Below are 19,828 nucleotides of genomic sequence, written 5' to 3'. Positions count from 1 at the left end.
AGGAAGTGGCAGAGTCTACATCCCTTTAGATGTGCTTTGCCTTTGAGAGTATCTCACAAAAAATTACATTTTTGTTACAGAGGATGACAAAAATCTGACATGCCTCTTAGTGCAGACTTCTGGGAAAATTAGTATGCCAGTCACACAAGCAGGAAATTACATATCTGAGGGGGGGGGGGGGTATTCTGTACACCATCTGTGTACAGAACACCTCCAGGTTGCCATATTGCATTGCATTTTTCAGAATTAGAGCGCTGCAGATTTAAAATGAAAGGTAATTGTTAAGAACATTAATTTACAATAGTACTTGTGTAGAAATTGTATATGCTATACAAAAAAAATGTATTTGCTTTTTGTTCCTACAAAAGGGGAGTTACCCTTTAAGTGAACGTGTGGCTTTGCCCTACAAAGCACAGATTGACTTTAAATTAAACCAATTATCATCATAAATTGATTAAACTAAGTACAGGAATGTATATGCACCTACAGGTTTCTGTACATTTTCCTGCATTCCATACCTCCTCGTTGGTCAGAGCAGCCATCCATCACTCAGGTTAGGAGGTTAAGAGGAGCTACCTGGAATATTCACGAGGGCCTTGACCAATCCCCATATGGGTTGCTAAATTGGGCAGGAGAGTTCAGGTGGAAGTTAGAGATGGAGAAATAGAAGGCTGTCAGTAGACCCTTGAGTGTACCCCCCTAGTCTGGGTGGGGAGGGGGTGACCTCAGGCCTGGGAGCTTGGCTGCAGGAGGTATCCTTTGATATCCCAAGGAGGAATCCTGTCCAGTGGCATGGGAGCAGGTGTGAAGACAGCAGGAGCCAGTGAGCATGTCCAGGAGATCTCCAAAGTGAAGACAGCCAGGTGGGTTGTTGAGTGATACAGTCTGGGAGGACTGAGAGGTAGCCTGAGAGGACTGGGTGAGACCAGTCTGAGATAGATGCAGAGTCAGTCTGGGAGGACTGTGTAAACTTAGAAAGGAGGGCTCGAGAAAAGGGCAGCTGCAGCCAGGTGGGCTGGCAGTGCCTGAAGAGGTGGTGCTGGGATCAGTTGCCACAGAAGGACAGCTGAGCACTAGAAATTTTCCACACAACCAAGGGGCCCACGGTCCCTGCCTGTAAAGGGTATTTGCAAAAAAATTCTGACTGAGCCCTATTGTCAGATCACCTAATTGTGTGCCAGCTGGTCCTGGGAATTTCATGCTTCAAGCAAATGGTGTGCTGGAGGAGCTGAGGAGTGTGTAAATAGACTGTACAGATGAAGTTGTTCCTGAAAAGTTCTGATAAAGTCAAGTGGGCATCCCATAATACCCTTAACCCCATCCAAGTTCAATGCCCCTGATAAAACAAATAAACCAAAGCTGCAAGGACTGTTTCTTGACACCAGAGTGCCTATTTGCCAGTGGCTCCTACATGGGGTGCGCTAAAATCACCTTAACCTAATTAAACTAAGAACATGGATGTATAGTGGGCACGTACAGGTTCATGTACATATCTCCTACATTCCATATCTCTCTATTGGTCAGCCAGGCCATCTGTCATTCATAGAGACCTCTAGCAAGGAGTGGAAGGATGGATGAGCCATGTTGGAGCTCGTCTTTTTATGCCCTACATGTAAAGAACATAGGCAAAGCACAGATTGGCTTAAAAATAAACCAATCATCACCATGAACTAATAAAGAGACTGGGATGTATCGCAGACACCCACAGTTTCCTGTGCATATCTCCTGCATTCCTTACATCCCTATTGGTCAGTGAGGCCATCCTTCACTCAGAGAGACCTAAAGCTGGGGGGAGGACAAACACCCTACATAGAAAGAACAGAACTGCCCATGTTTAGGGGCTTCTGGGCATTTAAGCAGAAATCTAATGGTACATGCAAGCCTTTGTAGGGGGCTTCTATATAGTCCTGTTGTTAGTTGAATTAGCTTATGGTGACAGGTGTACTTTAACAACAGGAAATCTAAGCCAATATATATCTGAGCAAAAGCCATTCCTCTACTTTCAGGACCTGTATAAATTTTATTTCATGGTGCGTCAGAGAGTGCCCAAGGCTATAGGCGGATCAAAGATGCGATTAAGACAGATATCGACCCATGTGACAGATTACCTTTATGGGGAAATGAGAGTGTTATTTAATACACCTCTTAGTACAGCACACCTGATTCTCTATAAATCATTTTTGCCAGAGGCAATCATTACACAACAGCTAATAGAAAAAAGAGAAACTGGAATTCTGAATGCAGGTTACAGTTATTTATTTATAAGGTTGTATAACTTCCTTATTGGGCAATTTGTCATTTATTTTGTTATGCCTTCTGGCAGTTTAAAGCAGAGATACACAGCCATTGGGTGAAGATTCCATACTGGATGGTGGAATATGCTTTAAAGGGGTTGTAAAGGATGTTTTCCCCCCTAAATAGCTTCATTTACCTTAGTGCAGTCCTCCTTCACTTACCTCATCCTTCCATTTTGCTTTTAAATGTCCTTATTTCTTCTGAGAAATGCTCACTTCCTGTTCTGTCTGTAACTCCACACAGTAATGCAAGGCTTTCTCCCTGGTGTGGAGAAAGCCTCTTGAGGGGGGAGGGGTCGAGCAGGCAAGTCAGGACACTCTCTACTTTGCAGATAGAGAAAGGAGCTGTGTGTTAGTGGGCATCCTGACACTCCTGCTCGCCCCATCCCACCTCAAGAGGCTTTCTCCACACCAGGGAGAAAGCCTCGCATTACGGTGGTGAGTTACAGACAGAAGAACAGGAAGTGAGCATTTTTTAGAAGAAATAAGGACGTTTAAAAGCAAAATCGAAGGATGAGGTAAGTGAAGGAGGACTGCACTAAGGTAAATTTAGGGGGGAAAAAATGTTCCTTTACAACCCCCTTAAGGGTATACAGGTTGTCTATTGAGACCACATCAACACCGACTAGAGGGGATAGAGGAATATTCTCTCTTACTTCCTGTCCCATAGCTAAAGATGGAAGTTAGTGTAAATAACTCCACAGTAAGGGGATCCCTGGTTGTCACCATAACTAATGTCCCCATTGGTAGTCTTCTCCTCTATTACTATTCTGGGGACAACCCAAAATTTGAGAATTTCTTTTATAATTGTGAACAAGATAAACAGAGAGGGTAAATGTTCCTAACGGGAGGGCATAAAAACCTGAAAGGTGTTCTAATCACTTTCCACTCAATCCAAAACTAAAAAAGGTTTTGTCTTTAGTTATACTTTAAATAAAGGCAAGTCAAAATAATATTATAATGCATAGTGTGGTTTAATAAAAATTCTAAACAGGTGTCAGCTTGTGTTTAAATATCAAATGTTACAAAATCTTTAGGACAGTTTAATATCCCTAAGAGGCTGTCTAAACAAATAAGTGCTTGACTCTCTTATTGTTATCTGATACAGCATTTAGCGATAACCGCAATAGAAAAGTAGGAGACTCAATGAAGCCATAGAAAGATATGAATGTGATTAGCACTGCATACATGAAGGAACATCAGGAAGGACAGACACCTATTTTAACGCCTGGGCTTTAGACCTGCTAATTCTTTTTAACCACTTGAGCTCTGGAAGATTTTACCCACTTCCTGACCAGGCCATTTTTTGCGATACGGCACTGCGTTGCTCTAACTGACAATTGCGCTGTCATGCGATACTGTACCCAAATCAAATTGATGTCCTTTTTTCCCTGAGATTTTATTTTGGTGGTATTTGATCACCTCTGCGGTTTCTATTTTTAGCTCTATAAACAAAAAAAGACAAACAATTTGGAATAAAAAACAATATTGTTTACTTTCTGCTATAAAATATTCCCAATAATTTAAAAAAAATCGAATTTCTTCATCAGTTTAGGCCAATATGTATTCTGCTACATATTTTTGGTAAATAAAATCCCAATAAGTGTATATTGATTGGTTTGTGCAAAAGTTATCACGTCTACAATTTATGGTATTTTTTTTTTTACTAGTGTTTTACTAGTAACTAATAACAGCAAATTGGACACTAATGCCACGTACACACGATCAGAATTTCCAATGGAAAAAGTCAGACGGACATTTTCCATAGGAAATTCCGACCGTGTGTATGCCCCATCGGAGAAATTCCATCGGAAATTCAGATGAATTCCATCGGAGTTTAAATATAGAACATGTTCTATTTTACTCCGATGGAATTCGTCGGAATTCCGATGAGCTTTTGGTCGGGCAAAAGCCTGATCGTGTGTACGTATCATAAGTGAGACCTCGTACACACGACCGAGGATCTCTGCGGGCGAAACACATTGTTTTGCTCGTCGAGTTCCTTGTTAGGCTGTCGAGGAACTCGACGTGACAATTTTCTCCATTCCCGTCAAGGAAAAAGAGAACATGCTCTCTTTTTGGCTCGTCGAGTTCCTCGACAGTTTCCTCGTCAAAAAATGTAGACACGACTGGTTTCCTCGGCAAATGAAAAAAAAACATTACGTTTCTTGCTGGTTTTTGCCGAGAAACTCGGTCGTGTGTACGAGGCCTGACACTTTTTGGGGACCAGTGACACCAATACTGAGATCACTGCTAAAAAAAATGCACTGTCACAGTTTAAATGACACTGGCAGGTAAGGGGTTAACACCAGGGGCTATCAAGGGGTTATGTGTGTGCCTGGGAGGTGCTTTCTAACTGTGGGGGGTGTGGACACTGGAGGAAAAGGGAGATCGTGTTTCAGCTTAGCTGAAAAACAAGCTCTCTCTTTTGCTCCCTGACAGATCAGTTGTTTGCCTTGTTTACATAGGCACCCCACTGCTCCGTCTCTCCACAGAACGATCGCCAATCACAGCAGGAGCAGCGCTCCGGCGGTGCACGCGCCCCCTACACCACGTGCACAAACCACATTTTTTGCATTTTGCACAGCCGGGCCACCCTGCTGTAGTATATATGCGGTGGGCAGTCCTGAAGCAGTTAAACAAGACAGACCATCCCCACCCAAATACACACACTTCATACCTCCTTGCCTTTACTTTAATCTTCTTACCATGAGATTCTGGACCCCAGTTTGTAGAAATTGCTCGTATGTCCACATTTTGAATACGGGGTACATTTCTGCCACTACATAAAAATAAATAAAAATAAATTACATAGCAGCTTTGGAAAAAGTTCATAAGCAGGCAACTCAATAAATAAAATGGAAAGTTTGAATTAGAGTTAAAGTGGTTGTAAACCCTGACATGTACCCACTGGAGTGACTAGCCTCAGGTGATACACAGAGATTAGACAAATCCTCCTACAGCCCATTCTTCTGTACATCCATTCAAAGTATATCATTTACACAGCATTCCTAAACTTCAGAAGGCAAGGAACGGGGTGTCACACACTGCACCGCCTAGAACAGGGAGGCAGGGAGCTGAGTGTAATCTGAGACCTGAGTAAAAGGAAAAGACACCCCTCTATACCTTCTCATAGGGAAACAATGCAATGCTAATGCAAACTAATAACAGCGGACAAATTGGACACTAATGCCACGTACACACGATCGGAATTTCCAATGGAAAAAGTCAGACGGACTAGGGAAATAGACATAGGGAAACAATGCAATGCATGAATCTATGTATTGTAATCAGTGGCAGTGCGAGAGCAAGAGGGGGCGGCGCTCCGCCACCCTCTATGGACGCACCGCCACTGATCTGGAGCCTGTCCCACTGCCGCCTGATCATAACTAGACACCGCCAGCTGATGGTGAAACACCTCAGCTGCCAGGGATGCATATGTGTGATATGTGGGCATATGTGTTACGCAGTCAGCAAGGGGTTAAATTGAGGTCAATTGCAGGTCAAATGCACCTGTCAGTGAACTCTGATTCTGAATGATCTCAGAGGGGTCTCAAACTGATCCCAAATGTAAGCCAAATGCACCCGAAAGCTAGCTGAATTTGCCCATTGACACAGGCCCTAAGTGTGGTTAAGCTGTGAAATACAGTACTTTACCACATGAGGTAGAAATGGCAGACCAAACACTGGCGGAGTGATTTCCTACAGCTAAGTAGGATATAATTACTAAAGAATAATATGGAAATGTATCTTTCCTATATGGAAACATTTGCAGCAATTACCCTTCAAGGCTTTGGTTTCCATTTCTCAGGACCAAAACAAAGTTGTGAGCTATGGAATTTGATTCACTTACTGAGAATCTTTATTTTAACCTTGTTTAATACGTTGTAGATAACTATTTTATGTGAGGGGAGGATTTAAGAGTTTCTTTACTCAACCACCCTCAATGCCAGCTGCTGCTTTTACTTTGTCCAATTCATCTTGTGTTCAGGCCTTTTAACCTCCCTGGCGGTATGATTATTTCAGAAAAAAGGTGCTGAAAGCGGTACCATTATTTGCAAGGAAATTTGGCGTTTTATATTGTAGGCCTGTAATTCTTAGGAATAACTCACCTAAATCTGACCAAACAAGAGTCTAGTAGGCATCCCGGGTATGACATTTTTTTAAAAACAAAATTATAAATTATAATATAATAAATAATTATAAATAATTATAACAAATAATAATATAATTATAATAAAAATTATTCAATAATGTAATCAACTCAAAATCACTGAAATTTGCTCAGTTGCAGAATTGTCGCTGTCATTACTTTTATTTTTTTATGACGAATTTCCCCACAAATCGCTATCGCTCAATTCTGCAAGTGATTATCATTTATTATCGCTGTTTTCTAGCTGCTCTAAAACCATTTTTGACATAAAGGGACACTTTTGGTTGCTATGGACAATCTACAGTTTGCAGGCAGAAAGAACAGTTTTTATTATATAAAAGTACATGTAGGGCACTGGGCAGACCACTAGGGACAAGGGGGGTGTGTATTTTTTACATACAGTACTGTAATCTATAAGATTACAGTATACTGTATGTATTGTGTTTGTTTACCTTTTTGAATTTGGCGCCGTTCTCCGCCCCCGTGCGTCGTAACGTCGCAGGGAACGGAGGTCGGCGGCACACAGAGGCACTGTGTGAATCGAGCGAGGTCCCGCTCGCTCACACAGCGCGGTGGCATCGCTGGATCCAGGGACAAGGTAAGTAAACCAAGCCTGTGGATTCAGCGAGGAAAGCCTGAGTCTTACTCGGGGTTACAGATTGTAGCCAAAAAATCTCACCCCGAGTCAGACTCGGGAATACCGCCAGGGGGGTTAATGCTCTGACAGTGGTCTCCAAAATGCCATCCGGGGACCAGGCGCAGCCCATTTGCTTGTTTTTATCGGCCTTTGGGGCAAATTTTTTCCCCCACTGTCGCAACAGTTCTTGCCACTGACACCAAAATGGGGTACTAGTTCTTCCCCATTGATACCAATGATGGGGCACTATTCTTCCCATTAATACCAATGATGGGGCACTATTCCTGACACAAATACCAATAATGGGGCACTATTCCTCCCAATGAAACCAATAATGGAGCACTATTATTTTCAATGACACCAATGATGGGGCACTATTCCTCCCACTGACACCAATGATGGAATATGATGGGGCACTATTCCACTGGCACCAATGATGGGGCACTATTACTCCCCCTAATTCAAATGACAAGGCATTGTTTACTCCCACTGGCCACAGTCTGGCCCCCCTAAAATCTGTAGGACAGTAAACTAGCCCTTTGTTTAGAAAGTTTGGAGACTACTGCTCTATGACAATGTCAGCTTTATAGACAAAGTTTTGTGACATTTTTATTGATAGGGATTCAAAGTATTATATATGACAATTTTAAAAGACATGAAAAAACCAAGTAAGGGCCCTTTCACACGGAGCGGATCAGTAATGATCCGCTCCGTGTGTCCGCTTTGCTCAGCGGGGATCCTCCGTAAAATCCCTGCTGAGCTGGCAGCTGACAGGGCGGTCAACGCACACTGTGCAGGGACCGCCCTGTGTTTCCTCCGCTCTCCCCTATGGGGGATCGGACGAACACGGACCGTATGTCTGTGTTCATCTGATCCGGCAGACGGAAGAAAAATAGGATTTCTTCCGTCTGTAAATGCGGATCTTTGCGGAGGCGGACAAATTACGGGTGTCAGCGGATGTTCATCCGCTGACACCCGTAATCACATAGGGACCCATGTATGTCCCGTTTTCATCCGCAAACGGACGGATGAAAATGCGGACATACGGTCCGCTAGTGTGAAAGGGCCCTAAGTGGCTAAAAAAAGACAGAGAAGACAGAAATAGAATGTTGCAGTCATGGGTGTCCGCTGAAATTTTTTCAGAGGGGGGCGCTTCGGCAGCGGCGATACACTTTTGCATTTTACCCTTTCTTTGAACCTCCAGCGCGGGTTAAAAGCGCCCCCCACGTTAAAATGTAAAAACACCCCACTGTGCCCCCTGCATATTCCAATATCTCTTTGTCACTACTGTGTACCCCCTCTCCCCAACTGCACCTCTGGACCCCTTTACATTACACAGCACCCCACAGCTCTGGACCCCTTTACATTACACAGCACCCCACAGCTCTGGACCCCTTTACATTACACAGCACCCTGCATCACTGGTCCCCTTTACATTACACAGCACCCTACATCACTGGACTTCTTTACATTACACAGCACCCCTTTCCCTTGATTGAAAGACTACACTATATTGACAGTATATTTATTTCAGGTCAAAAAGATGAACCTTTTGGAATGAGTGACAAATGGATTTGATTCCAGAAGAGGGACAGGCACTCTAAATAAGGGACAACTAGAGGGAAGGGGAGCGCTGCAGTCACCACTTAAATCAGCCCCAGGGCCAGTTCAGCCCTGCTTCTGGCTCTCCCTTGTGATTCCAGGGGGGGGGGCAAACAACCCCCCTTGCCCTATGGAGCGGATGCCCATGGTTGCAGTGGAACACCATGCAATCTCAGCCCAATCCTCCACCAAGTACTAGGACTCTGGTTGGTATGCAATCTGCTTAGCTAAATACATGACAGTGAATGGTCTAAAGAGGTTATCTTTGGATAAACATTATATAATTATTTGGTCAACTATGATGGATTTTTGGAGTCATTATTACATATTACTGTATATATTTTTTTGTAATATAGGCAAGAGGAAGAAAGATTGAACAGACTGTTGGAGGGTACCAGGAGGGAATATGAAAAGGAGAAATCTGATCTTGAAAATCAACTTAGACAGGTTCGAGTAATATCCTATTTCACTATATAAGGCTGATTTGCTAAATATTTTTGTTTAGATGTGTGATATCTGTGTTTACTTCAGTTACAGTATGTACTGGCAGTTTTAAAAAAAAAATTGCACTTGATTGGTTAGCTGAAGCTAATACAGCTTACAAAAACGAATGAAAAAAAATAAAATTAAAATAGCAAATCACCTACTTGTCAGACCTACATAAAAACAGGTTAGTTTTTTGGGATCTTGCTCAGGTATTATGAATGGCATTAAAGAATAGTATATAAAAAAGTAATGAATAACATATTGCTGTCGTTCTGCCACTATGCTGTAAAGACAGATATACACTGCTCAAAAAAAATTAAAGAAACACTTTTGAATCAGAACTCCTGGGATATTGATCTGGTCAGTTAAGTAGCAGAGAGGGAGGGGTGTATAAAGAGGGGGTTGTTAATCAGTTCCAGCTGCTTTCCTGTTAATTGAAATTAATAACAGGTGCACTAGATGGGCAACAATGAGACGACCTCCAAAACGGGAATGGTTTTTCAGGTGAAGGTGTCTGACTTTTTTTTTCCCCATCTCTTCTTTCCTGACTGTTTTTCACTAGTTTTGCATTTGGCTAGGGTCAGTGTCACTACTGGTAGCACAATGTGATACTTGGACCCTACAAAGGTTGCACAGGCAGTCCAACTCCTCCAGGATGACACATTAATACGTTTCATTGCCAGAAGGTTTGCCGTGTCTCTCAGCACAGTCTCAAGAGCATGGAGGAGGTTCCAGGAGACAGGCAGTTACTCTAGGAGAGCTGGACAGAGCCATAGAGGTTCTTAACCCATCAGCAGGACCGGTATCTGCTCTTTTGTGCAAGGAGGAACAGGATGAGCAGTGCCAGAGCCCTACAAAATGACCTCCAGCGGGCCACTGGTGTGAATGTCTCTGACCAAACAATCAGAAATAGACTTCATGGGGGTGGCCTGAGGGCCAGTTGTCCTCTAGTGTGCTCTGTGCTCACTGCCGGACACTATGGAGCTCGGTTGGCATTTTCCATTGAACATCAGAATTGGCAGGTCCACCACTGGTGCCCCATGCTTTTCACAGATGAGAGCAAGTTCACCCTGAGCATATGTGACAGACATGAAAGGGTGTGGAGAAGCCACGGAGAACTTTATGCTGCCTGTAACATCGTTCAGCATGACTGGTGTGATGGTGGGTCAGTGATGGTCTGGGGAGGCATATACATAGAGGGACGCACAGACCTCTACAGGCTACACAATAGTACCGTGACTGCCATTAGGTATCGGGATGAAATCCTTGGACCCAATGTCAGACACTACGCTGGTGCAGTGGGTCCTGGATTCCACCTGGTGCACGACAATGCCCGGCCTCAGGTGGCGAGAGCATGCAGCTAGTTCCTGGAGGATGAAGAAACTATTACCATTGAATGGCCCCCACTCTTACCTGACCTAAATCCAAAAGAACACCTCCGGGACATTATGTTTCGGTCCATCCGGTGCCACCAGGTTGCCCCTCAGTCTGTTCAGGAGCTCAGTGATGCTCTGGTCCAGATCTGGGAGGAAATACCCCAGGTCACCATCCGTCGTCTCATTAGGAGCATGCTCTGATGTTGTCAGGCATGCATACAAGCACTTGGGGGCCATACAAACTACTGAGGACCATTTTGAGTTGTTGCAATGAAATTTCAGCAAAATGGACTAGCTTGCCGCATCATTTTTTCACTTTGCTTTTCGAGGCATCTTTGAATTCAGCCCTCTGTAGGTGGATAATTTTCATTTCCATCAAATGATGTGCAAAAATAACACAGGATTACAGCGCTCAGGAAGTTCATTGAAGACAATCAGTATTAGAGATAAAAACAATGATGTAGTGACAGCAGCATTTCAGAAATTAAATATTAGTAGTCCATAAATATGAATACAAAAAGTCCATGCAACAAAGATGTATTCACTGGGCAAATTTCATCAGATAACCAAGGGCTGCTCTCCAAGAGTGAAGTCAACTCAAGCATACATGAAAAAAAGAAAAGACAGGAAAAAGCGCCTCTAAGTCATCTGGTTTAATTGTAATAACAGGTGCAGGTATCCAACACTTACATTTAAAATAGCAGGAACAGGGGTGGAAGTGATGGTATTTCAAGTGGAGCCGGGCTATGCCTGCAGTCTGTGAAGAAAACTTGATTCTGAAGCCGGGAGAGCCGAGTCTTGTAACTGTGTATGAGCGCTGTTTAGACAAGCCGCTCGTCTGATGATGGTGACGTCAGAGGGATGGTGGCTGACACGGGTCAAGAAACTACACAACGCGTTTCAGAGCCTGCGCTGGTCTGTAGAGGTACTGCGCGCTCCTTTCTCAAGTGTCTTTTCTTTTTATCAAATGATGTGCCATCCTTTCATGTCTAACACATTACCCAGTCCATATCAGTATAGACATCCAGCATGAGATTTTTGCCGTGGAGATCTGATATATTTTGAAAGTGTTCCTTAAATTTTTTTGAGCAGTGTATATTAACCACTTGCCGCCCGCCAATGACAGATTGACGGCGGCAAAGAGGTTGTCTGATCCTGACTGGACGTCATATGATGTCCTCAGGATATTGAGCCGATCGTTGTTGCGGGGTGTCAGTCTGACACCCCGCAACACCGATCTAGGTAAAGTGTCTCTCACGGAGACACTTTACCACGTGATCAGCCGTGTCGAATCACGGCTGATCACGATGTAAACAGGAAGAGCCGTTGATGGCTCTTCCTCACTCGCGTCTGACAGACGCGAGTAGAGGAGAGCCGATCGGCGGCTCTCCTGACAGGGGGGGTTCGCGCTGATTGTTTATCAGCGCAGCCCCCCCCTCGGATCGCCCCCTCGGATCGCCAGGGAATTAAAAAAAATGGGCAAAAAAAATGGGCAAAAAAAAAAAAAAATTGTAAAAAATATAAATAAAAAAAAAACAGAAAAAAAAGATGCCAATCAGTGCCCACAAATGGGCACTGATTGGCAACATGGAGTGCCACCCCTCAGTGTCCATCAGTGCCACCCCACAGTGTCCATCAGTGCCACCCCGTGCCCAGTGCCCATCAGTGCCACCCATAAATACCCATCAGTGCCACCCATAAGTACCCATCAGTGCCACCCATATGTGCCGCCCATGAGTGCCCATATGTGCCGCCTATGAGTGCCCAGTGCCGCCTATGAGTGCCCATCAGTGCCGCCCATGAGTGCCCATCAGTGCCGCCCATGAGTGCCCATCAGTGCCGCCCATGAGTGCCCATCAGTGCCGCCTATGAGTGCCCATCAGTGCCGCATACCAGCGCCCATCAGTGCCGCATACCAGCGCCGCCTATCAGTGCCACCTCATTGGTGCCCATCAGTACTACCTTATCGGCGCCCATCAGTGCCACCTCATCGGTGCCCATCAGTGCCGCCATATCAGTGCCCGTAATTGAAGAATAAAACGTACTTATTTACAAAAATATTAACAGAAAAAAATAAAAACTTAATTTTTTTTCCAAATTTTTAGTCTTTTTTTAGTTGTTGCGCAAAAAAAAAATCGCAGAGGTGATCAAATACCACCAAAAGAAAGCTCTATTTGTGGGGAAAAAAGAACGTCAATTTTGTTTGGGTACATTGTAGCACGACCGCGCAATTGTCATTCAAAGTGCGACAGTGCTGAAAGCTGAAAATTGGCTTGGGCAGGAAGGTGCGTAAGTGCCCTGTATGGAAGTGGTTAAATCCGGCACTTAAGCATGTGCTTGTGGTAAAATAAAAGTTTATTAGCGTACAGGTAAAATCCATGAATGTTGCATCAGCCTAGAGTGGCCTTAATCATGTGATTAGGCTTAAAACGCAATACCAGTGTTAAATTCAAGGATCTTTACCCTATATGCTAATAAACTATGTTTTGGGTTGAGCGCAATGAGTTTTTATGATGAATGTAGTGAAGACAGTCTGTCCATTCACCAGACACTGTCAGCATCACTGTAGTATGAGGCACAGTGTAATCTGGCATTGTGCAGGAGTAAAGAATACCAGTATAGGAATAAAGATGAGCAGAGGGAAATGAAAGCTTAGGAGGCAATAGTGGTGAAGGTTTGCAGGTGCTCTTACACTCTTAAAGACAGACGGTCATGTATACATTATCTGACCACTGAAAAATGTGTTCACAATAATTGTTGTACAAAGATGGATGCTCACATCAAATGTGTGTACATGTGTTCAAATAGAGTTGGGACAAAACAGGTAACAGTTTATATGGTTTATCATGCATGGTCTCGCCACATGAGGCCGGGCTATTATTTTCTGATCCAAGCGTAAACAGCAGAACATTTTATTATTTATGTAGGTGGCCAAAGGAACAACAAAGGAACACAAGGCATGCATCGTCTTCTTCTCTTAAACCCCTTTTTTTAGGGCGTACCCCATCTTGTCCATTTTCCTGTAATATTTTTTTTTTACTGCATATAAGTTAATGTTTAGTAGAAGCTCTATCCTATGTGGTTTCTTCACACCTATGTACTGGAATTAAATGTGTTTTTAAATGGAAATTATATCAATCATATTCATCTGTTGTGAATATGATATGAGATGTGCCAAATGAAAACTGAAGATGCTCATTTTTTTTTTTTTGTACACAGTATGTCATTTTGAGTTAATTTTGTTATTTTCTACCAGGAGCAGCAGCAGAACTATGAATTAGAGAAGCGGGCAACCAAGCAGATAAATGACTTGCAAAGTGAAGTCAGAAGGCTGTTACAGCAAAGAAGGGTAAAAAATCAATCGTTATTAAATCGAACACTCTACACTGCAATAAAAGCAGGAAATAAGTTAAATTGTAGAAAAAAAGAAAGGGAAAAAAGTGTGTTTCATATATTTTTTTCAGAGAATATTAACCCATTCCTGTTCTTATTTTGAAGTTACAGTAGATTTTGTTTATTTCAAAGAATGCTCTATTTGACTGAATCAAAAGGAACCTATCAATGCACAGATATGGGGCTGCCATTGTTCACCTGTTATTAAAGGTGCACACTCCTGTGATGTCAAAGTTATTCTTGTTTCACTACTTAAAGTGTTACTAAACCCAGGAGTCTGCTTTCACCATATCTGGTCTCACAGTACATGGAAATGCAATTATTTTAGTAAATATAAACCGCTAAATACTTTTTTTTTCATCAGCAGTTAGAGCAGTCTTGTGACTTCTATGAGTGTCTGGTTAAAGTTTGTAGGTGAATTTTCATTCTCCCACGATTGTCCTATGAGAATGCAGGAACCCTGACCCTTTGTCTGGACGGTGATGATTAGCCCTGGTCCGATCACATGCATCCCCCCCACAAGGAAAAAAAACTCTCTAGCAATACACACCAAACTGGCTCTGTAAATATCAGGAGATATATTGGAGAGATTAGGTTCCACAGTGATTATAACAAGCATGCTTTACTGCATATATAGACTGATTTTACTGTTTTGGGTTTAGTAACACTTGCTGGACTCGGGAGTTTGCCTGCAAGGTAACCCCCTTGGGAAAGTGCTTCCCGTAGGGGCTTATCTGATGCGGGGAAGAGCCGAGACAGCCGCCGAGCAACCCCAGAAGACGAGGTTTGCGGCCACTCTGTGCAAAACGAGTTGCACAGCGGAGGTAAGTATGACATGTTTGTTATTTTTAAAAAATAATTTTAGAACCTTTACAATCACTTTAACTTCTTATCTTCTGATCCATTCACTAAGCACCCCTACATATGGGCATGGGAAAATATTACTAGGAAAGGACACAAGCAAAAAGTCTATATGAATGCTTAACAAGGAAAATTAATTCAATATCTTGTTGAGAATCTACATGTGATATTATACCGGGAATACCAATATTTGCTGGAGATATCAAGAGGATATTGCCTCTTTGTTACATATTTACTAGTCATGCCAATAAAACTCTTATCTAAACTATAAATAAAATCTAACTCACTCATTTTGTGTTGTTAAGATATCCTCCTACACTCTACAATCTGCTAGATTTATCACTGAATGACTTGTCCAAAACAGGCAATGACTGCCCCACCTTTAGTGTTGGCCTAGAACCTTATTGCTTTACATTGGAAGCATACCTAATCCCCTCCTCCGCTCAGTCCATGCTAGATCCATATTCTAGAATTAAAGCCATAAACTTATGGAGTACCTACACCCGGAGTACATAAAACTACAAAGAAACACAGTGAATTTTGAGAACTATGAGAACTCTCAGAACATTTGCTTAGAATTACTAGTTAAATACAATTTACTCTGTAATCTTGTAATCTGTTAAAATATCCTCCTACACTCTACAATCTGCTAGATTTATCACTAAATGACAGATTACAGAGTAAATTGTATTTAACTAGTAATTCTAAGCAAATGTTCTGAGAGTTCTCATAGTTCTCAAAATTCACTGTGTTTCTTTGTAGTTTTATGTACTCCGGGTGTAGGTACTCCATAAGTTTATGGCTTTAATTCTAGAATATGGATCTAGCATGGACTGAGCGGAGGAGGGGATTAGGTATGCTTCCAATGTAAAGCAATAAGGTTCTAGGCCAACACTAAAGGTGGGGCAGTCATTGCCTGTTTTGGACAAGTCATTCAGTGATAAATCTAGCAGATTGTAGAGTGTAGGAGGATATCTTAACAACACAAAATGAGTGAGTTAGATTTTATTTATAGTTTAGATAAGAGTAATCTCTGTAATCTAATCTTTGTAGCACCCCATGAAGGTTAAATCTTATTCTCCTTATTCTTATTCTCCTCTTTCAATATTTTCTTTAACTTCCATGGGCACAGAGGGAGCAATGTCTTATTTAATCCAGAATTCTAACCACAATTAGGAGCCTCAAAAAGCAGCAACTGCTGGTGTTTGTTTTATTATTACAAACTTGAATGGGAAAAATGATATCAATTTTTTTTTTCAGATGTCATATTTTAGGTTCCACTACAATATATGATTGCTGTTCATGTGACTATGATATGCATTGTCTGTCTCAATAAATACAAAACAGGAGCAAGTCAAAATCTGCTTCTAAAACCATTGCAATGTTTAGAAAAAAAAAATGGAGGTTTAAAAAAAAAAAGTTGACCATAATTATATTCTATGATGCTTTTCTAGACTTGTCTCCTTTCAATTTTTGACTTAGGACATAGGGGTTGATTTACTAAAGCGGGAGAGTGCAAAATCTGGTGCAGCTCTGCATAGAAACCAATCAGCTTCCATTTTTTTTGGTCAAAGTTGAAGCTGAAGTTAAAAGCTGATTGGCTACCATGCAAAGCTGCACCAGATTTTGCACTCTCCAGTTTTAGTAAATCAACCCCACAGTGTCATATGATATACATTACTGTAGCTGTGCTGCATATTTTTAAACGTCATACATTTACTGGATTTGCATAATGAAGTTTCAACTTTTAACTTTAATGCCTCTTTAAAGAGGAGTTCCACCTAAAAATGGAACTTCCTCTTAACCCACTCCTCGCCCCCTTACATGCCACATTTGGCATGTAATTTTTTTGGGGGGGGAGTGGGGGCTTCAGGAGAAGGGGACTTCCTGTCCCACTTCCTCCTTCCGCCGAGGGGCTGGAAAGGCGATTAGCTTAATCGCCTTTTCACAGTCCCTCCCTGTAGGCGAGCGCCTGTCCAAACGGACGGCGCCGCACCGCTCGCGCATACGCACTGCCACTCGCGCATTCGCAGTGGGTGCCCGGCCGTGAAGCCGAAAGCTGTCACTGCCGGGTGCCCACACTAAGAATGAAGAGGGGGGGCGAGGAGCGGAGCCCCGGCCGGCGCGTCGCTGGAGCCGTGGAGCAGGTAAGTGTCAGTTTATTAAAAGCCAGCAGCTACACTTTTTGTAGCTGCTGACTTTTAATAAACTTAAAAAAAAGTGGAAAACCCCTTTAATCATTGTATCTGTGCAGAATAGGCCTAGGTTATCTAAACAGTATTTTTACATCTTTCTCTTTCTGTTGTAGAGATCTTTTGGTGGACACTCCATAGAAAGGTAATGACATATAATAGGCGGCGATGATCAGTAAAAAGTGCGTACTGTAAGTCTGTTGCTTAGTTATAATCACTACAGAGATCTTTGTCTTCAAAAGCAAGCTTGCGGTTAAAAGAAGCCTAGAAAATCTCTGTTTTTGCCATGAGCATACCTTGAACTTTTGAAAATTATAATTCCTGAGAATGGGAGTGGAGCAGTAGATGTGGCACCATTTTGGTAACAGTAAATGGGGCTTAAAACTTACGCCTACATAAAGAATGCAGGGGTTAAAAGTATGTAATGTCTTCGATTCAAGACTGTAAAAGAGATGTCAATACCGCACTTAATATTTTAACGCTAATGCCCCATACACACGAGCGGAATTTTCCCCAGCAAAAGACTGATGTGAGCTTTTCATCGGAAATTCCGACCGTGTGTATGCTCCATCATACTTTTGCTGTCGGAATTTCTGCCAGCAAAAGCTTGAGAGCAGGTTCTCAATTTTTCAGACAAAAATAAATCCTATCGGAAAATCTGTTCGTCCGTATGGAATTCCGATGGGAAAAAAAACACGCATGCTCGGAAACAATTTGACGCATGCTCGGAAGCATTGAACATCTTTTTCTCGCCTTGTCGTAGGGTTGTACGTCCCCGCGTTCTTAACACTCAAAGGTTCAGAGAACTTTTGTGTGACCGTGTGTTACATACAGACGAAAGGAATTTTCCGATAGGAATTTTTTCCATCTGAAAAATTGAGAACCTGCTCTCAAGCTTTTGCTGGCAGAAATTCCGACAGCTAAAGTCAAGCCAAGCTTGAGCGGAATTCCGTCAGAAAAAACATCCAACTTTGTGTACAGGGCATAAGAATAAGAATTATAAGAAGCTAATATATGAACAGAGGGGGTGCCCACATAAATATACAAACATATGGGACAAATGGCTATCACGTGCTGGGACGTGTACTTAATTATTGGTTTTTTTGTATAAGCCACATACATATTAGTGGACTAACAATCAAATTGTACCCACTTTTCCTCTCCATCCTGCTAACAGGCCTAATTTCCGCGTTCTTCTATATGAGTCATGATCGATGAGTTCTAATGCTTTATGACATTTTGGTATCATGTTATGTCTTTTACACCCCCATTTGTCACTGTTATATTTCAATGGTATCCTTTCTTCATCCTGGAAGTCTGTACCATGTACATTTTCTCAATAAAGCTGTTTTCTGATAAAAAAAATAAAAAGGTATGTACTGTACAGAGTGTAGGTGGCAGGAATATGTAATGTACAGGGGTCCAAGGTGGATAACGTACATAGTGCAGGGGCTGGGGTGGGTAACTTATAGGTTTCAGGTGTTAAATGTACAATTTGAGGGGGTCAGGAGAAGGTAATGCAAAGACCACAAGGGTCAGAAGTATGGTACAAACCGTGTTTCCCTGAAAATTAGACAGGGTCTTATATTACTTTTGGCTACAAAAAACACACTAGGGCTTATTTTCAGGGGATGCCTTTTTTATTTATGGTATGTACATTATTCTACTTTTTTCAAATACAGTCATGTCATGACAATCTTAAAGTGGTTGTAAACCCACTTTTTTTACTTTTGCCTACAGGTAAGCCTATAATAAGGCTTACCTGTAGGTATAAAGAATATCTCCTAAACCTGTACGGTTTAGGAGATATTCCCCTCGCAATGCGCCGCTGATTGCAGCGGCGCATGCGCAGGGGAGATCCTCGGCTGAAGGGCCGGCCCCGCCGACCCATGCCGGAATGAAATCTTCCGCGCATGCATGGGAGTGACGTCATCGCCGCTCCAGCCAATCACAGCGCTGGAGCGGCGATACCCGGAAGACACGCTCAGCTCGGCGTGGACCAGGTAAGTTCCCTACCTCGTTCCGAGGTAAGTATTTCATAATGAGCTAATATGCTGTGCATACTAGCTCATTATGGCTTTTGCCTTGCAGGTGTAAAAAAAAAATGTATATGCGGGTTTACAACCGCTTTAGAGGTTGTAACCCTAAAATAAATAAATATATATATATATATATATATATATATATATATACACATTGTATAATCGTTTTACAAACCGGGTTACATGTTTTTACAATGACTTTAACTAGGGCTTATTTTTGGGGTAGGACATATATTGCAGCCATCCCCGAAAATAACGCTAGGTCTTATTTTCGGGGTAGGGTTTATTTTCTGGGAAACAGGGTAGTTTAGGATTTATAAGTATATACAGCCTAGCGCACGTCACTCCTTTTGATCCTTTTCACCGCCACCCTCTTATAAAAAGCACAGCTGTACCACCTATGCAAATACATACACACTGCATACAGATACAGATACATACATACATGCACACGGCATACATGAGTAGACAAAGTACAAAGAATGATTACAAAAGATAAAAAGTTAAGTATGAAGAACTGAACTTGCAGTGCATGTATGGATTTGGAGTGCTAACTGTTCCAATACTCATAGATGTAATAGCCCCTAAGGTTTGTAATGTGTTCTGTTCCAGTGTCATGGCTCCGCCACCTTCAGTGAGTTCACAGACCCCTCCAGAGAGAAGGCTAACTACCACTCCATTGTCTCCTGGACAGGACGCTGGTTTGTTGATAATGTTAATTAAATTTGTCTCTAGTAAAAATTTCTATGGAGACTTATGTGATCTATGATGTCCATGTAATTTGTTTTTTTT

At 42.3% G+C, this 19,828-nt stretch overlaps 1 protein-coding gene across 1 annotated transcript in view; it reads left to right on the top strand.

Moving 5' to 3' along the window:
- The window catches only part of LOC120927742, a 73,709-nt gene that overhangs the window by 40,913 nt on the left and 12,968 nt on the right, over positions 1 to 19,828 (top strand). Inside the window, exons 13-16 of the mRNA XM_040338630.1 lie at positions 9,043 to 9,133; positions 13,805 to 13,897; positions 17,111 to 17,139; positions 19,649 to 19,737. Of these exons, the coding sequence (XP_040194564.1) occupies positions 9,043 to 9,133; positions 13,805 to 13,897; positions 17,111 to 17,139; positions 19,649 to 19,737 (302 nt within the window). The remainder of the gene's footprint in view (positions 1 to 9,042; positions 9,134 to 13,804; positions 13,898 to 17,110; positions 17,140 to 19,648; positions 19,738 to 19,828) is intronic.

Source organism: Rana temporaria, chromosome 2, assembly GCF_905171775.1.
Source record: "Rana temporaria chromosome 2, aRanTem1.1, whole genome shotgun sequence".
NCBI lineage: Eukaryota > Metazoa > Chordata > Amphibia > Anura > Ranidae > Rana > Rana temporaria.
Note: the sequence above shows the minus strand (reverse complement) of the source record. Positions and strands in the feature narration are given on the sequence as shown.